The sequence below is a fragment of the Drosophila arizonae genome, chromosome 5 (genome assembly GCF_054131065.1).
Source record: "Drosophila arizonae isolate 15081-1271.41 chromosome 5, UAZ_ARI_1.0, whole genome shotgun sequence".
Taxonomy (NCBI): Eukaryota; Metazoa; Arthropoda; class Insecta; order Diptera; family Drosophilidae; genus Drosophila; species Drosophila arizonae.
The window spans coordinates 8,824,630-8,849,774 of NC_142925.1; the positions used below are offsets into that span (position 1 = coordinate 8,824,630).

General features: G+C 37.9%; 9 protein-coding genes and 1 long non-coding RNA gene across 11 annotated transcripts in view; 3 read left to right on the plus strand and 7 right to left on the minus strand.

Moving 5' to 3' along the window:
* LOC149268456 (uncharacterized) overlaps positions 1–25,145 on the plus strand; it is a 39,916-nt gene that overhangs the window by 13,018 nt on the left and 1,753 nt on the right. The gene's annotated exons all lie outside the window — the stretch shown is intronic.
* Positions 635–1,335, minus strand: LOC108617367 (uncharacterized). Its single transcript, XM_018013153.2, has 2 exons — positions 1,191–1,335; positions 635–1,118 (listed from the first exon to the last, which is right to left on the minus strand). The coding sequence occupies exons 1-2, from the start codon at positions 1,254–1,256 to the stop codon at positions 825–827; spliced, it is 360 nt and encodes a 119-aa protein (XP_017868642.1). The 5' UTR covers positions 1,257–1,335; the 3' UTR covers positions 635–824.
* Positions 2,548–3,567, minus strand: LOC108617363 (uncharacterized). Its single transcript, XM_018013150.2, has 3 exons — positions 3,408–3,567; positions 3,005–3,337; positions 2,548–2,935 (listed from the first exon to the last, which is right to left on the minus strand). Exons 1-3 carry the CDS (start codon positions 3,459–3,461, stop codon positions 2,630–2,632), a joined length of 693 nt encoding a protein of 230 aa, XP_017868639.2. The 5' UTR covers positions 3,462–3,567; the 3' UTR covers positions 2,548–2,629.
* On the plus strand, positions 4,558–5,636 carry LOC108617365 (protein TsetseEP). The gene is made up of 3 exons (XM_018013152.2): positions 4,558–4,986; positions 5,059–5,376; positions 5,436–5,636. Exons 1-3 carry the CDS (start codon positions 4,945–4,947, stop codon positions 5,634–5,636), a joined length of 561 nt encoding a protein of 186 aa, XP_017868641.1. The 5' UTR covers positions 4,558–4,944.
* On the minus strand, positions 5,663–7,373 carry LOC108617364 (uncharacterized). Its single transcript, XM_018013151.2, has 2 exons — positions 6,878–7,373; positions 5,663–5,953 (listed from the first exon to the last, which is right to left on the minus strand). Exons 1-2 carry the CDS (start codon positions 7,298–7,300, stop codon positions 5,747–5,749), a joined length of 630 nt encoding a protein of 209 aa, XP_017868640.1. The 5' UTR covers positions 7,301–7,373; the 3' UTR covers positions 5,663–5,746.
* Positions 8,109–9,737, minus strand: Muc55B (Mucin 55B). The gene is made up of 2 exons (XM_089469786.1): positions 9,235–9,737; positions 8,109–9,097 (listed from the first exon to the last, which is right to left on the minus strand). The coding sequence occupies exons 1-2, from the start codon at positions 9,622–9,624 to the stop codon at positions 8,198–8,200; spliced, it is 1,290 nt and encodes a 429-aa protein (XP_089325912.1). The 5' UTR covers positions 9,625–9,737; the 3' UTR covers positions 8,109–8,197.
* LOC149268457 (uncharacterized) lies at positions 10,462–11,771 on the minus strand. Its single transcript, XM_089469787.1, has 2 exons — positions 11,307–11,771; positions 10,462–11,233 (listed from the first exon to the last, which is right to left on the minus strand). Exons 1-2 carry the CDS (start codon positions 11,673–11,675, stop codon positions 10,544–10,546), a joined length of 1,059 nt encoding a protein of 352 aa, XP_089325913.1. The 5' UTR covers positions 11,676–11,771; the 3' UTR covers positions 10,462–10,543.
* On the minus strand, positions 13,163–14,212 carry LOC149268458 (protein TsetseEP-like). The gene is made up of 2 exons (XM_089471685.1): positions 13,754–14,212; positions 13,163–13,680 (listed from the first exon to the last, which is right to left on the minus strand). Exons 1-2 carry the CDS (start codon positions 14,120–14,122, stop codon positions 13,306–13,308), a joined length of 744 nt encoding a protein of 247 aa, XP_089327811.1. The 5' UTR covers positions 14,123–14,212; the 3' UTR covers positions 13,163–13,305.
* LOC149268459 (uncharacterized) lies at positions 14,758–22,052 on the plus strand. The gene is made up of 3 exons (XR_016270585.1): positions 14,758–15,149; positions 15,241–15,352; positions 21,581–22,052. It is a non-coding gene; the product is annotated as an uncharacterized LOC149268459 (long non-coding RNA).
* On the minus strand, positions 17,334–19,133 carry LOC108617547 (uncharacterized). Its single transcript, XM_018013364.2, has 2 exons — positions 18,666–19,133; positions 17,334–18,569 (listed from the first exon to the last, which is right to left on the minus strand). Exons 1-2 carry the CDS (start codon positions 19,035–19,037, stop codon positions 17,793–17,795), a joined length of 1,149 nt encoding a protein of 382 aa, XP_017868853.1. The 5' UTR covers positions 19,038–19,133; the 3' UTR covers positions 17,334–17,792.

Genomic DNA, 25,145 nt, shown 5'->3' on the forward strand with positions numbered 1-25,145 from the left:
GAAAAACAAGTGCTGCTGGTCGACATATCTCCATGCTTAAACTAAAGTGCATAAATGCTAAGCTGACCTATTTTTTTTATGTTTACTCAACTTCTTTCCTTTTATAAAATCTCATCTAAGCTGAGCTACTTTTCTCATACGTTCGCTTATTAAAAAGTTAAATCTATAAAACACTTTTTACACATTCCCTGAGTTGGGTTTAGGACTTGAACCAGCTTGACTTGTGTGCGTCAACGTTTAGTTCCGGATAGACTGCAAGCTATCTGCTCATATCAAAAAGTCTTTTAGCACATGCTTAACCTCCTCGCCCAGCACTGCCCGAGCATGTGGTGGCGCCTGTAAGAGCCTACACGATTATGTGAAACCTTTATCAAATATTCAACGAACCCCAACGAAAAGCAGCTTTTTGCCTGGCCTATTAAATTACATTTTCAACAGGCCCAAACATAGTTGTTGTTTATTAAATGTGTGATAAGGTGATAACAAAAATTTTATTTGTTTATATTCTTATTATTATCAACATATATTTATATATGTATATATTGTGGCGATAGGTTGCCATGGCAACAGAGACCATTCCATTAGTTTTAACTCTGCTACCCAAGAAAACTGCCAAAATGCAAATAAATGTAAATTCAGAAAACTATCAAACGAGAGCTGACAAGGTGCTTAACGGCTTGACAGTCTTAAGCTAGATTTATAGTATTAATTGAACACAATTAAATGGAACACAGAGCTTAAAGCACAGCAAGGTCAATGTATATAGATAAATATCTATTTCCTATATCAGTTGACTCTGCAGTGGAGCGTCGAGTAGTTCATTTCTAATTCCATTGCATGGGTGGAAAAGTGTTCCACTGCATGGGTGGAAGAGTGTTCCATTCGAGTGGTTTCATCGTGAAGAGCGGCGGCAATGTAGAGCAATTCGAGCCACTGCACTGTGTCTGTGTTTGGGTGCCATTGCCGTTTTGGCTCTGACTCTGGCTCTGCTGTCCATCTCCAGATTCTTGTGTTTGGCAGCCGGGTCCAGTTTGCGTCTGTGTCTGTTGGCCATCCGACGAGGTTTGCGTCAGAGTTCCGTTGTTGTTGTCGCTGCATTGCACTTGCACTGGCAGCGCCTGTTCAAATGGAGTAAGGTTTAGCATGAATCTCGTGCCTCAGTACTTTTTGGGTCGGTCAATTCTCATTACGTTGACGGCGGACAGCAGCAGGCAAATGGCCATGGCCAAGAGGCAAACACTTCCAATAAATCTCATATTGAACGTTTCACGGCCGAAATTTCAACTGAACACAATTGCTAACTGGACGGCACTTTTATAGCCAAAACAAAAAGTGAAATTGTAGTAAATAACAACAGTAAATTGATCCTACGACAATCGAAATTCCAACGGTCAATGATTTTTGTTTTGCTTCTGAGGGCTTTGATAAGATTGTTTTTTCATATTTTACTTTTTGTCAGCTTTAGATTAGAAATTGAAAAAACTGTAAAAATCTTTTAAGTTGTGGGATTACTTGATTTAATATGTATAATAAGAAATAAAAGTATGCGGGGGATGTTCCAGAAAACGTAAACAAATTATAAGACAGTCAAAGCCAGAAAAAACGACGTTGCTAAAACAACTAGAAAAATTTTAAAATATATAATATAAATAAAAAAATAATTATTATAATAAAAATAATAAACTAAAAATAGGAGAATATATTTTTCAAAAATTTATTTTTATTATTATTATAATATTAATTATTTATAAAAAAAATAAATATTATATACAAAAATACAAATAAATTAAAATAAAATAAAATATTTTTATATATATATTCTCCTTTTTTTAGTTTATTATAATATATATAATAATATTTTATTTTATTTTAATTTATTTGTATTTTTCTTAATTATCAAAGAATAGTATTTATTAATTAATATTTTTATTTTAATATATTTTTTTTAAATAAAAAAATAACAGTATTTAATATTGCAAAAAAAAAAAAAAAAAAAAAAAAAAAAAAAAAAAAAAAAAAAAGAATAGTTCTTAGGCATATAGAAAACGGTAGAAAACTAAATATAAATATTATGTTTATTATTTCTCAATATAGTATATTTATATAATTTAAGAAAAATATTAAGGTAATGTAAATTTTTGGATAAAAATGTTGTCTTTATGCTCTTTCAAATAAAAGCCAAAGTTTACAATCTGCTTGACAACTTATAGCATGAAATTGAAGAGAGGTAGATGCTGTGCTTCTGACAGTTTAACAATAAGCTGGAGCTGCCAATTGGTAGTGGCAACACCATCAAATATTTCAACAATATAAAGAACTATCAAGTGACAGCTAATTGACAGCTTAAACAATGCACTTAACAGCATTTTTTCGACTTGGCTGACAAAGCGAGTTGCCCAATTTATGTGCTTCAAAAGTTGCCGCATTTGAGCGTTGCCAGACATTGCAGCAGGCGACACTTGACTGACGTACAAGAAAGAGAGTGAAATGCTTGTCAAATGCAATATACGTGCCAAGCAACGAATGATAACGAAATGCAGCTTCACATTGTTGGTTTTGTTTTTTTAATAAATGCTCATATATTTTTCTATATTTTATTTAATTGAAATGCCCTTCACATATAGACATTTTAGGCTGTCACTGTAGTTGTTGAGCTGCCAGCAGTCGAGCCGGTAGCATTGTCATCGCCAGTCGTAGCAGGACTTTGCGTAGTGGTCGGCGCTGGGGCAGCTGTCGATGTGGTTGGCAGACCGTTCTTCAGGCAGCTGTCGAGCAGATCGTATGTGGCTGCAGTGTCGCGCACATAGTTGCTCTCGGTGGTATTGGTGCACTGATATTCCAAGTCCTGATTGGCTTTGATGGACTCGGCCAGAGTGTTGGCCGTGCTGGCTGCATTGGTGGCAATGTCATAGATGATGGACACATCGGCTTGAGCCTAAAGCAAAATTAGTCAGAGTTTTCTTTTTTTTTTTTTTCTTGAGTGAGTTTCTTGACTTCCACTTACGGCGCTTGCGTAGCAGCTGAAGAAGGCTGTGCTGTCATTGCTGGTGCTGTTGTTGCAGCTGGTGAAGGCACTGCACAGACCGGCCACGTCCTGCTGGTAGACCACCTGATCCTTTTGAGCCTGCGCTGTCAAATTGGCCAGCTCATTGTTGTAGGTGGTAATGCAGGCCTGATACGAACTGGAGAATTCGGCGGCCACTTCGTTCAGCATCGGCAAATACAAGGCGAAGCACTGTGAGGTCACATCCGCCGAGACCATGTCCAGGCTGTTCGCCTGCACCAGATATTTATCCAGGGCGCCTTGCAGCTGCGTTTGCACTGAGCTCGGCTTGGCCTGCAGTTAACGAAACGACACTTGAAATTGTATTCTTGATTATTTGCTTATCCCACACACTGTCAATTACTTGAGCTAAGATGACCAAACTGGCCAGCACTAGAACGTTGCAGAACTGTTTCATGTTGAGGCTCTGTACGGCTCGTCAAGCACTGTAGATAGAGCGCAGTGGGCGCTTATGCTTTATATATGGTGCGAGGCGCTGGCGAATTCATTGCGGAATGATTGATGCATTCGCAATGGTGAATTTTTGGTCAAAATTATTGCGTGTAGCAGGCCAAAAAAGAACCAAAAAAAAAAAAAAATAAATAATAATAAAAAAAAAATAAATAAAAATGAACTGCCTCATCAGGTGAAAGGTGTGTGTGAAGCCGATCAATTAGGTGGCATTAACTCGAACCCATACGGAACCACAAAGCGCCTCATGCCAGACGCCACAAATTGCTTTGCATGTGCATTTATTTATTTATTTATTAGTTTTGTGTCTGTTTTGTTGTTGTTGTTTCGCTTTAATTGTGATGCCCACGTAACAGGCGAATAAGGCTGTGACCCTGTAGGCCAAAAATAGACAATGAACCGCCCATTCGGCTGATAAGCGCCCCAAAACGCGTTCACACTTGCTCCAGCCAGCTCGTGCGCTTTAGCCCGGCTAATGAAATATTAAGCCAATATATGCGCCAATGTGTCTACAACTCGATTGTTTTGGCTTATCGGCTTTAGCATAACATATGCTATCGCCTTCATAAATAATCGAAAACTATGCCAAAAATGCGCCGCTGTAACGTCAGCCAGCCATATCGGCATTCTGAATATGAATTGTCAAAGGCAAATATATTAAGGCTGCGGATTAATGAACAATAATAAAATATGCAAATGTTATAGATGCCAATTAATATGGGCATATGCTATGAGGTTTTACATAATTGAATAATAAAAATATATATAAAGAATAAAATGAATGATTACATATTCTTTACTTTATTTTATAAATTAAGAAAAAATATAAAAAATATTTTTTTTTTTACAACTTGTATTACATTTTAATATTTTTTAATAGATATATATATATTTATATAATAGATTTTAAATAAAAATAAATATTTTAATAATACAAATAAATGATTATTAAGAATAAAATTAAATTGTTAAATAGTGCTGATACGCAATTATTTATTATATTATATTTAATTATATGAAAATGAATTTAAAATACTTGGAATACAGTTTATTGGCATTTTAAATTTATATCGTTCAAAGAAATGTAAAAACTATTTAATACTTATCCAGCTGCTACACTGTGTGCACCTGAATGCTTACACTTCGTTCACCTCAAATATGAGATACAATTAGATCATGATATACATAAAGAACTACAACTACACTGGCATACAAAAGTATGCTGCAAACTTTCAGCGATTCACAGTTGAAGCAGCACTGAAGGGCTTTAGTACGATTTTATTTAGATAACAACAAAGCGGCGCGACTAAACGTGAGCTAAAAAGCCATGAATCAATGTCAAGTTAGCCAAATAAGCCCTATGCCTTGAACTTTATTATTGTTTTCGCAGTATCACGTTGTCGGCCAAACCAAACAGACGCACAGGAAACATGAAAGCTGTATTCACAATTTTGCTGCTTACCCAATCGCTGGTAAAAATTACAAGGGATTTTTATTTTTCTTGAAATTTGAATTGTTATATATATGCATATATGTATGTATAGCACCTGGAGCAGGCAGAGACATCACGAAGTCTGGAGAGTTTGGCGGAATATTTGGAGCATCATAATTTGGCTGGAGCGGGCAATACGAAGCAATGTTTTGCCAGATATTTGCCGCAGCTGGAGCAGGTAGGCCGTACATGGGAGACGGCATACGCTGACTGCCAAAAGCATGCGAATAGTGGGCGTGACACCGTTTTCAGCCAGGTAGGTGGCATGCAGCAGCAGATACGGCAGGCAGCGATGCGCATAGATAGCTACATAGGCAGCTGCCTGAACATCTCGAATGTGCTGGACTACTTCGATTGCTTTGCCAAGCTGGTAAGTCGAGTGCGCTAGCGAAACGACATCATGGCCTAATCAACAACTTCCATTGTCAGTCCAAGCAGCAGCTCATGACGATGTATAACATCTCGTTTAATGCGTCGGAAAGTGCGCTGGCTATAACCAAACAGCTGAATGGCATCGACGAGGAGCGTTATCTCTGCACGAATCGCACCGAGCATAGCTATGTCCTGGACACAGCGAAGATATTCGATGCACTGGACAAATGCCTGCAGGATGCTGCGAAGGTGGCCTAGGCCATAGGCAAAAGTCTCTATCCAAATGCTTTACTAATACATCTATATTCGATTTTGATGCTTCTATATGTGTATATATATATATGTATATATGTGTATATATTGATCGATCAGTTCGCATCCATTGCGGCCACCTCTCTGCGACACTCTTGCAGCTCCTCGTTCGCCAATCGCATGCTGCCTATATACGCCACCTGGGCATCGAGTGTGCACAACATCAGCGTCTGCTGCACTGCATCGAAGTCCTGGCGCAGGCGTGTGTGGGCGCTTGTTGCATTGTAATTAATCGTAGTCATCAGATCCAGATTCTCGTTGCCCTGAAAGTGCAAGAGACATGGATTAGTTGAAGGCGATCAGGGAGCTTTACATTGAGCTGTGAAGAGAATCAAAATAAACTTTCAAAAGCATTACAAACTTAAACTTTCCTTGGAGCTTTGAACCAATAGTTGATAAAAGCCGAAATTCAATTGATCTTATAAAGCTATTAGCTTGCATTGAATATTTTTCATTCATTCGACGAGAGTTGAACTGCAATTTATGGGCTTGAACTAAAGTTAGTATAGTTCTTAGTGTAGGCTTAAAGAAATCCTGAACAATTTATATGAACTCTAGATAATAAACTGATCTATTTGATATTACCCTTAGGTCAACAGCTTGTAATGAGCTTTTATTTAAGAACATTTTAATAAGCTTATATTTACAAAAGCTTTTAATGCGCTTTTTACAGAACGTATTTGTTTTTATGTTAACATAAAGATTTTAATTATATTTACAAAACTCTTTTTTAATTTTTTTAATTTTAGATAAATTTATAAACATGTTGTCACTAACTTTCAATATTGTTTACAACGAACTAAGAAAAAATTGTTATTATAATTTTATTATATACTCATGATTGTTGCCAACAAAAAGTTACTGATAAATTTCTAAATTTTTCCGCTTTAAAGCACTTGAGGTCAATACCTGAGGCGTTTTAGATTAAAAGTTCTATAGAAACTGCCTACATTCAGGTGGGGTTGTTACGCCGCATAGCATAGCATAATTAGATTATTAACTATAGGCATACTTCCAATGACTTTATGCAATCAATAGAGATTAGTTTTATGGATTCAATAATTTAAAGTATTAGTTAAGCTCTTAATAGGGCATTTATTAGTGTACGATTAGACAGCTAGTGCTCTTCAATTTTAATTGCACATATAGTAGGTCTTAGCTACTGTTGCCTAGAGTATAGCACTTACATGATCCTTGTGGCACTCCAAGTACTCGAGATCGTCGTCAAGTTGATTGCACAGCTCGAAATTGCTGCACAATGCACTGTGGCCCAGCTGGATTTGTTCACGCTCCAGCTGGACATCGATGGTGAGATCGATCTGTGTCTCATTCGCTGTCAGTTCGCATCGCTCGTATTCAATGGCATAGACGCTCGAGGCATTGGCAAACGCCTGCATATACTCAGTGTGACACTCGTCGAGTGTCGCGTCGGGCCATGGAATGGGTATGCCTGCAGTCAGACTTGGAGTCGTGTCGCATGCTCCACGCATGCAAATGCCCATCAGTAGCACAGCAGCCAGAGCCACATGCTGCCTGTGTTGACCGAGTTGTTGCAGACGGCGTCGGCTGGTCTCGCCAACCAATTGATTCTCAACTTGTACCGCACACATTTAGCTATAAATTGTGAATGGCGCTTCGCACAGTTTGCCGTCTCAAGTGAGACTCGAGTGTGTTATTGCTGAAATTCTGTATAATTGATATTTCCTACTAATTCACACAATCATACAGTACAACACATAAACACAATTTGAGCAGTAGTAGTATATATACTATTATTGATAAAAAATTGGTCGAGGGGCAAAAAACAAAATATAAAAACGATTGTAAATTTACCTTGCAATAAAAATATATATAGTGGCCACGTGGGTGAGCTTAAGAAATAGAGAGATGAGCGCTGAGTCTTACAAATGCAGTGACAGGTTAAGAACATACATATAATAGACACTAGATATAATTTCGATTCAGGGTATAAAGCCCCCGACACTGAAGAATAAAGAGAATTATAAAACAGAATACCACTCACATTGTGCTTATTCAATTGGCATTACAGTAGGTAAAGTGCAATTAGTTTCTGATCGTAGCTGATCTATCGTTACAAAGGACCAATGCAGAAAGAAAAATGAATCATTTGATCAGTCATAAGCTATACATCAGATTCATATTTTCCCTACTGTGGGATTAATGACGAAATATATGCTTTTCCAATAATTAAAAAATTAGAATTTATTATTGAAAATTATTATTCATAGCCATTTATCTTATCATGTCATAAAAATACTTATATACCATATACATGTCTTGGCTGATTACCTGAGTATGCAAACAACTGATAAGCTTTATGAATGAATTGCATTTCTTGTCCATCCTAAAAGTATGCAGCCCCTCCACTCATTTCATTACATTTCAACTATTAATAAATTATGAATTCAAAGGTTTTTTTTTATATATACATATATATGCTTGCCTTGACGAACTATGCTAATTTCGCTTTACAATCAGACGCAAGTTTAGAAAACATGCTTCAGCTTATTCATAAGCTTTCCGAAGGTCAGCGACATCATATCGATGTCTTCTTCTGGCATCTTTTCTGTAGTGAATATCTGGGGCTCTGTAGTATCAATGGATACTGGAGCCTCTGTAGTGTCGACTGGAGCCTCGGTAGTGTCGACTGGAGCCTCGGTAGTGTCGACTGGAGCCTCGGTAGTGTCGACTGGAGCCTCGGTAGTGTCGACTGGAGCCTCAGTAGTGTCGACTGGACCTTCGGTAGTGTCGACTGGAGCCTCGGTAGTGTCGTCTGGACCCTCGGTAGTGTCGACTGGAGCCTCGGTAGTGTCGACTGAAGCCTCGGTAGTGTCAACTGGATCCTCAGTAGGGTCGACTGGAGCCTCGGTAGTGTCGACTGGAGCCTCGGTAGGGTCGACTGGACCCTCGGTAGTGTCGACTGGAGCCTCGGTAGTGTCGACTGGACCTTCGGTCGTATCGACTGGAGCCTCAGTAGTGACGACAGGAGCCTCGGTAGTGTCGACTGGAGCCTCGGTAGTGGGGACGGGAGCCTCGGTAGTGACGACTGGAGCCTCGGTAGTGACGACTGGAGCCTCGGTAGTGACGACTGGAGCCTCGGTAGTGGGGACGGGAGCCTCGGTAGTGACGACTGGAGCCTCGGTAGTGACGACTGGAGCCTCGGTAGTGACGACTGGAGCTTCAGTAGTACTTGACTCAGCACCACCATTAAGACAAGCATTGAAATCTGCATCACATTTCTCAAGATCACGTGCATAATCCAGACGAGCAGTATCCACGCATGTTTTCAGATCGAAATTGATGATATCGTACTTAGCGGAAATCGTATTGAATTGAATATTCGCATCGCTGTTCAGTGTGAACATTATTTTGTAGCTGTCAGTGGACTGAAAAATAGTTATAAAAATATGCAAATGAGTATAAGTAAAATATTATTTGATACTAAGCTGTTCAGTTTGTCATCCGAAATAACGATCGATAAGGTCATTTCGTAAAGAATTTCAGTATATTTCTGAGTACTTACCGCATTGCGGTAGCAGTCGAAGAACTCGAGACCATCGATATATTTATCACAGCTGCTGAGAACACCGCACATGTTATCGCTACGAAACAGTAAGTCCTGGCGTATCACAGCACTCTGGGCGGTCAGCTCATTTTTTTCCGATTGAGCTGTGTTCACGCAGCCGGTGTAAACTTTGTTGTAGCTAAACATGGCACTTTGCTGATTGTCGAGATATTCATCAAAACAGGTGGTGACCAAATCGGCATGGGTATTGACAGCGTGAGCAGAGATCAAGAAACGCATGGCATTTTGCTGACGCGTCAGGAATGGCTGGAAGTCAACATCCTGGGTGGAATAGAAGGCATTGCAGCCTGCGGCTAACACTAAGCACAGAGCAATTGTATATTTCATAGCGAACACTTTTTTTTTCTTTTTTTTTTGGTTATTTTGCTGCACAACTATTCCGATTTGTGAATATATCCTGGACGTGGGCGAATGTAGTAACTGAACTGACTTCCAAATTATGCGGGCATTGCTTATATAGCTGTCAAAATTGGACTGCGTGAACAGTTATCTAGTGGAAGTTTAGAATAGATTTTAGATTAAAAACTAATCAAATGCGCAAACCTCGTATAATGATTGCATCGCTCCGAAGACAATTATGAAGAAGACACTTGCTATCACTACTCCTGTGAGTGTTGTCAATATTATCACAAGGTCAACGCATGAGTAGGGCCGGCATTAGATAAGGCTGACTACTACAATTAAGGCGCAGGTGCACCAGTGGAGGTATCACTGTAGCTACTACTACAAATTTTATGAGCTGACACAGTGAAACTTATCAAGGCGATAAACTATTGGCATTTATAAGTTCTTAGTCCAAATCGACGTTTATTATGAATTTCGAAATATATTGTTAGCATAGTAAACAGCTGAAAGAAAGTCTATTAGATAGTAATTTTAAGTGTTATTTATAGACTAGACGATTCTAATCGCTGAGACAGTTCAGAGTGGCGACATTCCAATGAAATTCAATTATGATTTGATTTAATAAATTAAATAGTTCAATTGAATGTTAAGTTCTCCCCAGTTGTAAAGAAAGTCACGATCATCCGAGTCCATTGTTCAAAATAGTTATTTATTGAAAAAATCTATAAACATTTAACAATTTGAACTGAATATGCAATGAATTAATTTTTTTTCTTTTTTTTTTTTTTTTTTTTGGCAATAGAAAAAAGTCATGCGATCTTCATAAATAATACTTGTATTTCATAGATAATTAATCGTATTTATGCTGAATTTGCATTTGACTTTTCTTGTTTTAAATGCTTTAGTGGCGCTTGAACCAATTCTTCATCTCATCCAACATCTGCTTGATCTTGTTCTGCTCCTGGGCCAGACGGGACAGATCCTCTTCGGGCAAGTTCTCATTTGGAGTAGTCGGTTCGGTTTCGGTTGATGTGTTTGGCTCTGGGGTGGACTCAGCGGGAGCAGCAGTGCTTGGCTCTGGGGTGGACTCAGCGGGAGCTTCAGTGCTGGGCTCTGGGGTGGACTCAGCGGGAGCTTCAGTGCTGGGCTCTGGGGTTGACTCAGCGGGAGCTTCAGTGCTGGGCTCTGGGGTGGACTCAGCGGGAGCAGCAGTGCTTGGCTCTGGGGTGGACTCAGCGGGAGCAGCAGTGCTGGGCTCTGGGGTGGATTCAGCGGGAGCAGCAGTCGTTGACGCTGGGGTGGATTCAGCGGGAGCAGCAGTCGTTGGCGCTGGGGTGGATTCAGCGGGAGCAGCAGTCGTTGGCGCTGGGGTGGATTCAGTGGGAGCAGCAGTGGTCAGTGGCTCCAAGCCGAGGAGGCACCTGTCAAAGTTCTCATAGATGGCAGCTGATTCCTCCACATGGTCGCGCTGAGTTTTGTTGGTGCATGCGTATTCGCTGACATCGATTAGACGGTATTCCTCTTGCACCTTAGCCAACCACTCAGCGGCATTGGCCGAGATTTCGTACATGGTCTTCGTGTTCTCACCGCCCTGTAAATTTTCAAATAGAGCCCCATTAGAATAATCCGTTTGATTCAATCGTCAAATGAAAAAATTCACTTACCGATTCTGAGTAGCAAGTGAAATATTCGACGGAGTCAGTGTTCTGGCTGCAAGTGTCCAGAGCCTTGCAGGCCGATGTTGCCGATCCGTCGATCTGAGCGCGCTCATCCTTGGTGCTCTCATCGATGCCCGCACGGGATGCGTCGGCATCGGACAAGCACTTAGCATAGGCGGCCTGGAAGTTCTCATTGGCCTGGTTGAATAGAGGCAGATACTCGTTGAAGCAGGAAAGGGAACGTTGGGGATCGTTCTGGCTGGCTTCGCTGGAACGCATCATGAGCTTAATCATCGGCGATTCGGGCAGCAGGGGCAGGCGCACAGCCTGGCTCAGACCAATGGCCAAAAGCAGAACACACACTCTCGAAAACATGTTAAATATTTCGTTTAGTTTTTCTGGTAGATGGTTAACACGATTTTTGATTCGTTTGCTATGAACGTCGGATTCGTTATTGAGGTAAGGTGGCAAGCGACATCAGCATTTATAGGTCTGCTGCTCAAGTGTTGTTGTTCTACTACTCCAGAGATACGGCCGACATGTTATGGCCAAGATATTACCTTAGATTTGGCACTTAAGCTATTACGCCTTATCAATGCCAGTTGACATTATCGGTCTTATCATCTGTTGCCACAGCTCCGGCAGCGGGAAAAACATTTCCCATGAAACAATTAAACAGTTGCCGACGATCCCCCAATCGCGTCACTCTAATCTTTGAAATCATTGTGGTTCCCGAGAACGCAAATATAAAGCCTAAGTTATATTTACACAAGCACAAAGAGTTTTGTGCAAATCACAAACCATTTCTAAGACATTTGACATAATTTCTATGATTTCCCGAACATTTATGTTTGCTGTTAAGGGCTTGTGTCCTGTCCATCATTTTGATATACATACTATTTTTAGCTCCAGTCCAGTGTATATCTATCAAGTGTTTATTCTAGTGAAATATATCTGACAGTCAAAAAACTTTTCGTTGTCCACTTAATGTATGTAGCGCTCCTCTTAGGCCCGATGTTGATAAGGTTCAGGAACGTCATCGGCCTTTGCCATTGGTCAGCTCCACTTATCAGATACGAACACACATAATCTTAGATAGGTAACCATTGTATTGCACGAACACAATTATTAAGCAAATATTTAACCATTAACTGTTTTTGAAATTAATTTAAACTTACATATATGTATATATTCTGATTTCCTAGTATTTGCCTGTGATGCTTAACATTGTGAGGGTCATGGATCGATCGAATCGAATATAAGTCAATCAAAACAGTTTACATAGAAATTAGGTAAAGCGAAGGACGCGCAAGTCGTTGTAGAAATCTTGGGTATATCGAAATATGTACTCTCAGGGGATTGATAGTTGATTGATTGATTGAAGCATTTGAGAGATTCAAACTTTTAAAACAGACTTTAAAATAAATTGTTTTTAACGATAATCTATTTCAATACATAGAGTCTTCATTAGATCGAATTAATTTTTCTATATATCAGTTCGACAGGAATATATTAAACTCATAGCAAATTCTGCAAATGCATTTAATAGGCTAATAACTTCATGGGATGTAGACTATAAATATGTCAAGAAAATACATTGATCGCCTAAGATATAACATTATTATTATTATTGATTTTATTATTATTATTATTATTATTATTATTATTATTATTATTATTATTATTATTATTATTATTATTATTATTATTATTATTATTATTATTATTATTATTTTATTAAATTAATTTTTCTTTAGTTCAATTGAATGCTTAGTTTTCTTCGGTTGTAAGGAAACTCACGATCAGCCGAGTCCATTGTTCAAAATAGTTATTTATTGAAATAATCTATAAACATTTAACAATTGGAACTGAATATGTAATGAATTAATTTTATTTATTTATTTTTTTTTTTTTTTTTGCAATAGAAAAAAGTTATGCGCTCTTCATAGATAATACATGTATAAAATAGATTGATTAATATTTATACTGATTTTGCAATTGACTTTTATTTTGAATATAATACCGCCATAAGCAACGCGTCATCTGCATCTTCATCTTCATCTTCATCTTTAATTTCATCTTCATCTATATCCTTATCGTCATTGTCATCGTCATCTTCATCTTCATCTTCATCTTCAACGGTAGTGCTCGGCTCTGAGGTGGATTCAGCGGGTGGAGCAGTGGTCAGTGGCTCCAAGCCGAGGAGGCACCTGTCAAAGTTCTCATAGATGGCAGCTGATTCCGCAACATGGTTGCGCTGAGTTTTGTTGGTGCATGCGTATTCGCTGACATCGATTAGACGGTATTCCTCTTGCACCTTAGCCAACCACTCAGCGGCATTGGCCGAAATTTCGTACATGGTCTTGCTGTTCACACCGCCCTGTAAATTTTCAAATAGAGCCCCATTAGAATAATCCGTTTGATTCAATCGTCAAATGAATAAATTGACTTACCGATTCTGAGTAGCAAGTGAAATATTCGACAGAGTCAGTGTTCTGGCTGCAAGTGTCCAGAGCCTTGCAGGCCGATGTTGCCGATCCGTCGATCTGAGCGCGCTCATCCTTGGTGCTCTCATCGATGCCCGCACGGGATGCGTCGGCATCGGACAAGCACTTAGCATAGGCGGCCTGGAAGTTCTCATTGACCTGGTTGAATAGAGGCAGATACTCATTGAAGCAGGAAAGGGTACGTTGGGGATCGCTCTGCTTGGCTTCGCTGGAACGCATCATGAGCATCATCATCGGCGACTCGGGCAGCAGGGGCAGGCGCACAGCCTGGCTCAGGCCAATGGCCAAAAGCAGAACACACACTCTCGAAAACATGTTAAATATTTCGTTTAGTTTTTCTGGTAGATGGTTAACTCGATTATTGCTTCGGAACGTCGGATTCGTAACTGAGGGAATGTGAAAAGCGACATAAGCATTTTATTTTTAATTTGGGCTCTATCACTTAAAGCATTATGCCTTATCAATATCAGGCTTATCGGTCTTATAATCGGCTGCCGTGTGACTCTAATCTCTGAAATCATTGTGCTTCCCGAGAATACAAATAGAAAGCATAAATTATATTTTTACAAGCACAAAGAGTTTTGGGCAAATCACAAACCATTTCTAAAACAATTGACGTAATTTCTATGATTTCCCGAACATTTATGTTTGCTGTTAAGGGCTTGTGTCCTGTCTATCATTTGTATATATTATTTTAGCCCCAGTCCTGTGTATATTATTTTATATACATATAACCGGTTTTTTTTCTAGTGAAATGTATCCGACAGTCAAAAAACTTTTCATTGACCACTTAATGAAGGTAGCACTGCTTTTGGGCTCAATATTGATAGGGTTCAGGAACGTCATCCGCCTTTGTAATTGGTCAGCTCGACTTATCAGATACGCACACATATAATCTTAGATAAGCCCGAACACAATTATTAAGTAAATATTTAGTCTTGCACTTGACATTCTTAACTATTTTTGAAATTAATTTACACTTACATGTATTTATTTTGATTTTCTAGTATTTTTCTGTCCATATTGTGCACATTATGAGGGTCATTGATCGTTCTTTTTAGACCCAGTGGGAATGTAATCTATATTCGTGTCGTCTTCAGTCGCTTATCATGCCACGTGCTGTACTCCAGCTATCGTAAACTACAAAATTGTGGCATAGCACACAAATCGATGGTCAGAGCGTTTTGTGATTCACAGATTGAGTAATCTATTAAATGAAATATATATTGCAATTATTTATGGCAGGTCGTTTCCTTGGCGAGCACTTTTCGCTTTTGTTCCTGGGAATCACGCGAGCTGTTCGCAGTCTCAGTTACATTTTCAATTGTGGCGAACGTCTTGGGTAATGCAGGAACAATGCACAGAATTTTATTAACTCGATTTAGTTTTACAGCCATTCTTTTATAGCCACATATAATTGAAGAATTTTGCAGGTCGTCAAAAATATTACAGCAGTTGCTAAGTCGCTTTGTGGAGGCATTATGGAATTGTGGGCAATTGGTAGATATCAGTAGGACTATCAAAGTTGGGCGAGGTGAGAGCAAAGTAAGTGACCTACATATGTAAAGATATGAAATGTTTATAAATAGTTGATGAGAAGCTCAATCTGTTGTACGTCAACAAAGATATTGCGTATGAATCAGTTAGAGAGAGATTGATGCATAGAAATTAGGTAAAGCGAAGGCAGTACAAGTTGTTAGACAAATCCAGTATATATTGGAATATGTAGTCTCCGGGGATTGATAATTGGAGATCGAATTACTTTTTTTATGATTCAGCCTAAGCAATTCACAATTTTAAGGCCAAAAAATATTTCCAGTCTTCCTAAAATCTTAAATTTATACCGCAAATGAATCAAAAAATCTATTCAGGTGAGCCAAAATGAATACGCATTTATGCTATAAATGTTTTCCTAGCTATATAAGTGTTTCTATATAACCATTCAATAGATAAATCCTACCGAGTATTGTCATAAAATCAAACCCATTTAATTGAACAAAACCTGTCTATGAGCCTCTTTTCAGAAACTTTACAAAGATAATGAAATTACTCACATTTTGAGGGTTCAGTTCAGATATTGAATTAACTTGAAGCTAGTAAAGGCGCATAGCTAGGCAAAGCTCGACAGGAATGCACTGAACTCAAAGCAAATGCTGCAAAGGCATTTCATAGTTGAATAATTTCTGGCTTCATGGAGTACAGACTATGGATATGCCAAGAAAATGCATTGATTGGCTAAGACATAATACTCTAGCATTCACAGATCTGATTTTCGGTTTCCATATTCCCTAAATTTCAATCTTAGTGAATCGTATTTTAATTATTTGCAGTGTCTTTAAGGTTTTTGTATGTGCAAGCGAATTAATAATGGAGTGCAGCTAAATATCAAGCAGCGCCGCTCACCTGCTGTGCACCTGCTGAGCACACACACTCGCACACACACACACACACATACATATAAAGCGTTGCTGCTAATTTGCATATCTTAATTGCGTTCTTTGTGCAAAAGCATTTTCAACGAGCCAGGCAAACATAGCTCGAACTGCATTAACATTTCCTACACACACACATACACACAAATAATGTGAAAAGAGCAGCTAGGCAACGATTTAAATCAGCCGCCAGCTGCAGCCTGTGGCAAGGACACGCGGCACTGTCGCCAGTTATTGGCTTCATTTTGGAGGGGCACTACTGCGTGTACTCTTGCTCCCTCTCTCTCTCTCTCTCTCTCTTTCCCCTCACTCTCACCCTCTCTGCGTGTGTGTGGCTACATTTCTAATTTGTTCTAATTGCAGTGACAACAATGCCGCAGGCAACAACAATCAACAGCCAAAGCCAAAGTCAATGCTGCAAAGCAAATGCAATTAAATTTAAATGAAAAACACCCTTGAGCCAAAAGATAGCAACTGTTTATTTAACCGTTAAATGCTAAGACTTAAAGCCTTTAATTGCCATTCAATTTATGTTTCATGACCAGCCCAAAATCATGATTATCTTTGATCAGGTCGGCACTATGAAAAGCATTTCAAATGCCATACGGTAATTGCAGAAACTTTGTCTAGATGCAGGAATATGCAAATTATATTTTACAATACCCTGTACTCAGAGCGGATCAAATGGTATTACAGAGCACCGCTAGAGTAATGATTGATAGACTGATATGATTTGATAGAGCGATATTTATATATTTCTTATCAAATCTCTGAACTCTGATTAGATTTTCTCTCTACTCCCAACTTTATAAAGTTTTTACTTAATTATTGTTATATCAATATAAGTGTGTAAAATAAAAAAAAATAAAAAGTACGCTAAATGTTATATATAAATAATAAACAAAAAATTCCTCATCTGACTATATATTATATATATACAATATATAAGCATGTATTAAAGTTAATAATGATTTTTATTCATATCTTTAATTTTTAATTTAAAGAGAATCTATTTATTTATCATTAAATTTTATAAAATCTATTATTTTTGTTTTTTTTTTTTTTTTCTACTGAATAATAATATATCATTAAGGTTTTGTTATATGCTCTTTTATATTGAATACAAACATTCACCAATTCAGTTTACAATACGGAAAATATATATTAAAATACTTTTGATATGCTGGCACTTCGCTTGAAGCAGTTAACAGGGCATCTGGTAAGTCGGTCAGGCGCATCAGTCCAAACTAGTTAACATCTACAAGCGTTAATTATGTAAGTTACACTGGCAGAGTTGCAATTGGCTTAGCTGAACTTTTCCATTGCGACTGTCGCCTGATCCGTGTGGACTCTGTCAATATTTGGCCAACATTTCCATAAAATTGCTTTTACTTTACTTTCCCTTTTACTGTTACTTTTGCTGTGACCAAGCAACGAACCGAACCCAACCCAGCCCATCCACGCCAAAGAGATTACAAAAGTTTTGCAACTTCAATGTTAGCGAGGGTTTGTCAGCTCGTTACCTATTTAATGCAGTACATAAACCATGTTGTCTAGTGTAGCAGCGAGTGCAGCAGTTTCTTAAGATCTGAGCTGAGGCTGGGCGCGGCCGAAGCTGTTGGCTTGACTGTAGCTAAAGCCGATGTCATTGAGAGGGGAACTGGAAGTGTTGTGCTGATAAGAGATGCTGTTGTGGAATCGAGTGGAACTGGTGGTGTGGTATGGGAACTGGAACTGGAACTGGGAGTGGAACTGGAAGTGGGAGTGGATGTGAAGTCTGTTGTCTTTGTTACTGATTCAGGTGTTGTTGTCAACGGAACTGGCGCTGTAGTGGGCCTTATACTTGAAATGGGTCTTCTGGAAGTTGAAGTTGTTGCAATTGTAGTGCTTTTTGAAACTGGAATCGAACTGGTCGTGTAAGCACCTGTTGTAGTTGTTGTAACTGGAATATCGGTTGTTGTTGTTGTAGTTTTTGGCACTTTTGATGAACGAGCGGTGGTGCTTGGAACGGGCGTTGTCGTTGTAATCACCGGAGACGAACTAGTATCGGCCGTGCTACTTCCCGCTGTGCTTGGAACTGGCGTAGTTGTTGTGGTTACTGGAGATGCACTCGTTCCAACCGTAGTGGTACTTGGCACCGGCTCTGTGCCCATTAAACAGGCTTGCAGCCTGACATAGGTCTGCTCCGTGTCAACCTCATATGCACGTCTCGCCTCATTCGAGCACTCTTCGAGCTGGTACTCGATCACCTGCTTCTTCTGATTGAACTCGCCGTTATACTGGCTGGCTGAGCCCGAAATGTTGTACATAACTTTGGCATCTTCAGTGCCCTGTGAAGGATGTTTGTAAATGCATAAAAAATATCAAATATACATATATAATATAATCATAGAATAATAATTCTTGTTCACTTTGAGCCCACTTACCACCTGTGCGTAACAGGCTAGAGCTGAAGCGGTATCAGTTAGATTATCGCAGTTTTGAATCAGTTGGCAAGCGGACTGAGCATTGTTGCTCAAGCCGGACAGTTTCGACTCGTACAGCCAATCGAGAGTCGCAAGCTGAGTTTCGCTGGCATTTTCGCAGGCTTGATACTGCTCCTCGTACTGCTGCAGCAGCTGATCGAAGACCTCGCTGTAGTACTGAAAACACTCTATAGAGCGAGCCGGATTGCTTTGCTGCAGTGCGTTGGTGCTGCGCATCGCCTGCAGCAGTTTCGATTCACCGAGCGATTGGCTGGGTCCTGCGCATACAGCGGCCGCCAGACAGGCCAACATCGTTAACAAAAACATTTTCATTTCGTTTCGATATTCGAATGATATCTAATTAGCTTATTCTTTCATATGTGCTTATGGCACGGTCGTAAAATGCGTACTTTGGTGGCCAAGAAATTGTGGTTCACCTTTTATAGGCGGCACAAGTAGTGGATGTCAAAAGTAAATGAAATTTGTGAAAAGCCATCGGTCTTAAGCCTCTGACAAACTGATATGATATAAATATTCGATTACCCTACTTGCCAAAGTTGTTTGGGTCTCTTTCGACGTTTTATGCATAGATTAGTTCTATGCTCGCACTACTTGAATGTCTTATCAAAAATGATAATTTGACAGACAATACGTCAACATATGTTGAACATGCGAGTTATGTTTATGTGTATAATACAATAATAATAATAATAATATAATACAAGATAATTAAGGTGCTTCAAGATTAACTACGAGTTGATTCTAGATTAAATAATAAGCTCAAGTCTTTTTTAGTAAAAATAGTTTATTTATTTATATATTTTTTTGTAGATTTCTCAGAATTTCCTCAACTATCTGTCTGTGTGTCTTGTTTCCTTTATTTTATAGCGTAGCGCATCGCCGGTGCTGGCCATCTCAATTGAATTTCTATCGATATCAATTTGATTTAATTTAAATGCCATTTTATCGTAGAATAGATTGTTTTTGCTAAGCCATTCGATACATTTATCAGGCATTAACAATTGCGCAACAAATAACTGAAATGCGGCTGGTGAACCCTCGAACTCGAGGGGCTGACTAAGCACTCGAAACGTTTCCGTTTCTTATCTGGGAAGAAATTATCTTTTAGCTGAAATAAAAAATCAAATAAAAACAATGCAACCATAGATTGTGCAATTATTGAAAATTTCCGAAGAATTAGCAATATAAAATCAAATTCTGCAGAATAAACTTCAAAACATATGATAGACAAAGGGGAACCAGAATTTACAATTTGTAATAAACGCAATAGCCTCAAAGGGGAAATTATGTGGGAGTGCTGCACATAGATAACTTCGCCGGGTGAAAACCCACTAAATGACAAGATGTAACATAAAAAAAAAAAAATACTAAATTCTGAAATATAATCTCTTTAATGTATAAATATAAAATATAAAATATAAAATATAAAATATAAAATATAAAATATAAAATATAAAATATAAAATATAAAATATAAAATATAAAATATAAAATATAAAATATAAAATATAAAATATAAAATATAAAATATAAAATATAAAATATAAAATATAAAATATAAAATATAAAATACAAAATTTAAAATTTTAAATTTAAAATATAAAAAAAAAAAAATGAATAACAAGGTAAAATTATAAAGTTTGAATTCCTGTAATTAGTAATAAAATATGGAGTACAGATCGGAAAGTATATTATAGTGCAATTAAAATACACTCCGAGAACTTTCAAGTCATAAATACTTGAGATCTTAATGGCGAATTCTAATGAATATTTCTATAAAAAGGTGTTATCGATAGCTGAAGCAGATGTTGAAATATAATTAATGAAAATACTTTTGTTCTTATGAGGACCCAGTACAGACGATTGAATGTCTTTATCTGTGTTTACAGTTTAGTTGTCGAACTAACAGATAATACAGACAAATTTACAAATAGAATTCTAGCTAGACAGATCTAGATCAACTCAACACTTTGAGCCAATCAATTATCAATGCTATCTAGTTATAAGCCGTCTAGCTTCATTTCAATTGCCTGCTATATATGCATTTGCATACACATTTCGCCCCTTTATGCATTGCCAATGGTTTTAAGAGTATGAAGAGCGTAATTCATTTCCATTTTTACGCGATGCCAGCTCTTTTTCATCCCCTCGCTTACAATGCATTTTCAATTTTCCAATTTCAGCAGCTCGCGCGTTGTTTTTGATGCATGTCAGAGCGCTCGTTTGCTCGCGGCCCCACCGGGCGTATGATTAATATTATTTACTTAAAAGCAAATGCCACGCCTTCCGTGGCATACTAAGCGATAACGAGTGGGGCAGCAACCACAATGGGGTGCCTCGGGCCATCCAGTCAGACATTTTCAAGAGCTGTCAGCGGAAATGAAGACGTGGCAACTGCAGCGCCGTTTTGCTCGACATTGAGTTACGTTGAGTTAACATCTGATGGATTGCCAGACATTCAGAGGGCACTACCAGCAGTGTAATTGGTTGTTAAGTAGGGCAAAAAGAAAAAGCAAAACAAAAAAACAATAAAATATACCTAACTAAGTATAATGGCTTAATGATAAATAGGGATACCAAAGTTTAGGTTCACTTCAATTGACCATATGGCAAGATGAGTCACCATTTGCTGATTCACAGTGAAGTGAACCACAATTTTGATAAGCTTTCTATTAATTTATGGCCATTTTTCTTTTGCCAATTCATTGTTTGACTACACTAATTAAAAAACCCTAAAGCAACCGTGAGTAACAGGTGATTTATTCAATCATTTAGAGATAGTATTTTCAATACATTTTTTGCGATAATTAATTTTGCGTTGTTTTGGTTTTTGTCTTTTGTCTTTATATTTATAGCACATAAAGTATTCCCCATGGTGGCTATTCTACGAAACACTCGAGAAGCTAGACGGTGGCATTCTAGGAATTACATGTTCTTCAAAGATAATATTTTCTATGGAATGTTGCGAATGTTTATTATATGAACCTTGCTAGACTATATGGGAACGTTTTACTATAATCTTTGTAACATTGATTACGAAGTTTATCTATTTAGTCCATTAGCTCCGATAATTGAGTTTTCTAGTAGTAAATTTAGATCATCGTACTATGCCAAATGACATAGATCTTAAGGCTTACAGCTGTCTATAACAATCACTCACAGCTCATCAAACTTGCCTCTTGACGCACTTCTTCCCGTCTTAATCTCATATTTAGTTCATTGTTTATTGATTAATGAAAATGTATAAATAAATAAATTTTATTACTTGAACAGATTTGAGATTTGAAATAACTTTATTGCGTATTTGGAATCCCCCATGAATATTCAACGCCCAGAAAATGCAATAATATATTTCTTTTCAAGCTTTATTACATGCCAATTAAAATACGATTTATTGCACTGTAAACATTTTAATTTTATCAGCAAAATAGTTATAGTTATCAACAAAATATAGTGGGCTGACTTCGTCACACTTTGAAATGGGTCATGAATCGCTAAAATTTCAAACAAATTAGAATGAGGGACAGAGTGTTCGACTAGGAGATGCTCTGAGCTCTGTGTGCAAAATTGATTATTATTATCGATTATTATCGATAATAAAAAAATCTTATATAGATAAAAATATGGAATATTATTTAATAAAAAGCTGCAAATATACTTGGCTCGTTAACAAGATCTAGGATCTATATAGAGTGTGCTACGTCTCCAGCTACCTGTTACATACATGCTCAAAAAGTCAGCCTAACCCTTTTCAATGACTTCAGTGTATACAAAAATATATGTGCTTAGCAGAGATTTCGGGCGTATTATAATTTTAAACCTCAGTCATATCAGTTCATAATTAACAGTTAATTCCGAAATATTTAGGACTTAAACTTTGCTTTAGCTTTATCAGTAGAAGTTTGGATGCATAAATAATATTGATATAGCTAAACATGTATATATTTAAAATAAAATATATTTTTGTATTCTGATTCATAAGTTCGCTAAAGATAATAGTTTAATTGAAAAACTGATATCGGTAAAATTTCTAGTCATAAATTTAATTTATGGCAGATTCAAACGATTTTCCTTCAGTTCTGATAGGTGTTTTGTGGCTGTAAAGTCGATAGCTATCAGCGTGTAATTAAAAGGAAAAGACTAAATATAATTAGCCAACTAGTGGGCCAGCGGGGCAGCTCCAGGCAGATAAGAGCCGTAGCAGTATTTGGTAATAATTCGTAATGAACTACGCAAAGCAATATAATTTCCGATAATTATTTTTACAACACGCATTACGTATACGCACTGATGTCACTGTTATTTTTATATATACTACGATATATATATATACATATATACTACAATGCAATTTGGCACGGACTGAATACACACAACAAATTGTTGTAAGGCAATAACAAAAGATTTTACGATTGCAATAACAAGAAGTGCGCGCAATTAAACACGCTCTCAATGTGAATGAAAACGGATGGATGTGGATGGATGTGAATGGATGGATGTATTGCCTGTTTGGTTTGTGGGTGGCTGCTGCTGTTGCTGTTGCTGCTGCTGCTCCTGCTGTCGCATTGTCTGCGTGGCGAAGTGAAACCGAAATAGAAATTGAGTTCGAAATAGAAATCGCAATTGTAGTTCGGAGCGTTCCGCTTGAGTGGGAGAGTCATAAAAACTCGACCGGAGTTGGCGGCATGCGTTGAGTTTATGAAAGCGCGTGAAATTCAATTAAAACGCGTGCTCAATATTAGTTGCAATGCGTGACTGCTGTCTAAGCCATAAACAAGCTTATTGAATACTATGGAAGCGCAACAACAACAGCAGCAGCAGCAACTACCACAGTGGCAACTCCTACTGACAATTTTTGTTTGAATACCCTGTACGCTTACTTTAGATAATGAGGTGATGCTACTGTAAATTATATATTAAAGTCTTGAAGACTAAACAGCTAAAAGATAAATCTCATAAATCTCGACACATACTCAACAAGGCAGTGGTATAGGGCTGCAAGATAATAAGTAAGAATGTTTAGATAAAATGTTTAAATCTCAAGACCTGTTAGTGCTGAAACTTACATACTTGGTAGCAGAGCTCTCGAAAAATATAACTTCTGATAAACCCAAAAAATTCTAGAAAAACTTAATATTCTTATCAAGCCTAAAATAAGATAATTTCTGTAATTTGAATCGTTTATTCTAAAAGTTTGTTTTTTAAATATTAAAAAAATAAAAATTTGTGGGAGATTTACTTGGAAAGTCCCATATAAAACCTAACCAATCTCAAAATATCTATCTTTTCATGCTTGCCAGACGAAATCTAGGTAAATCAAGTTAACAGAGCTGACTTTATTTAAAATGTCATCCAATTACAGGGTATCTCTACACACACAATTCACAAATTGCCTCTTACATTCCTCGTAAAATATATTTTTCGCGATAGCTTACCGTGTAAATGTCAATCGGTAATAGTTTTCATATGTTTTATGCCTTGTGGGCGTTTGATTGCCTGCTGCCTGCTGCCTGCTGTCCGCCTCGCTGCAGCTCGTGCGTCAATTTTTGCCGATTAGCCGTCATATCAATGGCCATGCCTATAAAGATTGTACGCTGCTTATGATCAGTTATCATATCTATATGTGTTTATTATATGTATTTATAAACCTTACAACTAGTCGAACTGGCGGCGACCCTAGTAAGAATTAATTAAATTTTATAGCCATGAAAAATTTAATGAGTCTAAGCCTCACAGAATTTTATTGGCCAAGTGCAAGGGGAACGTTAACCAGCCCAACTTGAAACTGCCAACTGGCAACTGGCATAAAGTGCAGTTGCCATTGCAACGACTGGCGACTGTTGCATTATAATGGAAACTTCCGCCTTGTTGCACACAACATGTCCCAGCTGCCCCTGCTCCGACTCCTGACCCAGCTCCTGCTCCTGTTGCTGCCCCTACTCCAGCACCTTGCCTTGCCTAGCCTGGACAATTGTGAGCGAGTGCAACGAATGGAATGTGAACTAATTAAATTTTTACTCTGCTCTTATATTAGGCGAGCTGTGCTCCACTCCAGCTCTAGCGGCCTGCAGTGCATGTAATTGCAGCTGTTGTTCGACGAACAGCCATAGGGCTTCGCTTTGAAGGTTTGCTTAATAGTCGCGCGCTCTAATGAAATCAAATTCATGACGCATATTTTGAATGACCAGCTAAGCGACTGACGTCAAACAGTCAACATTGTGACTGACCGCACGTCTTTTGGCCTTAACTTACCTTTGAGCCCACAAATATCGAGGGCTTTAAGCTGGTAGAGCCAGTTTGATAAAGTCCAAAAGTTAAGCAGTAATATTTGAAATGAATGGGTTAAATTTATTTTATATTTATTTAATATTTAATTTTGTATTATTATGTATATGTATATAGATTTAAATTTAAAGCTCT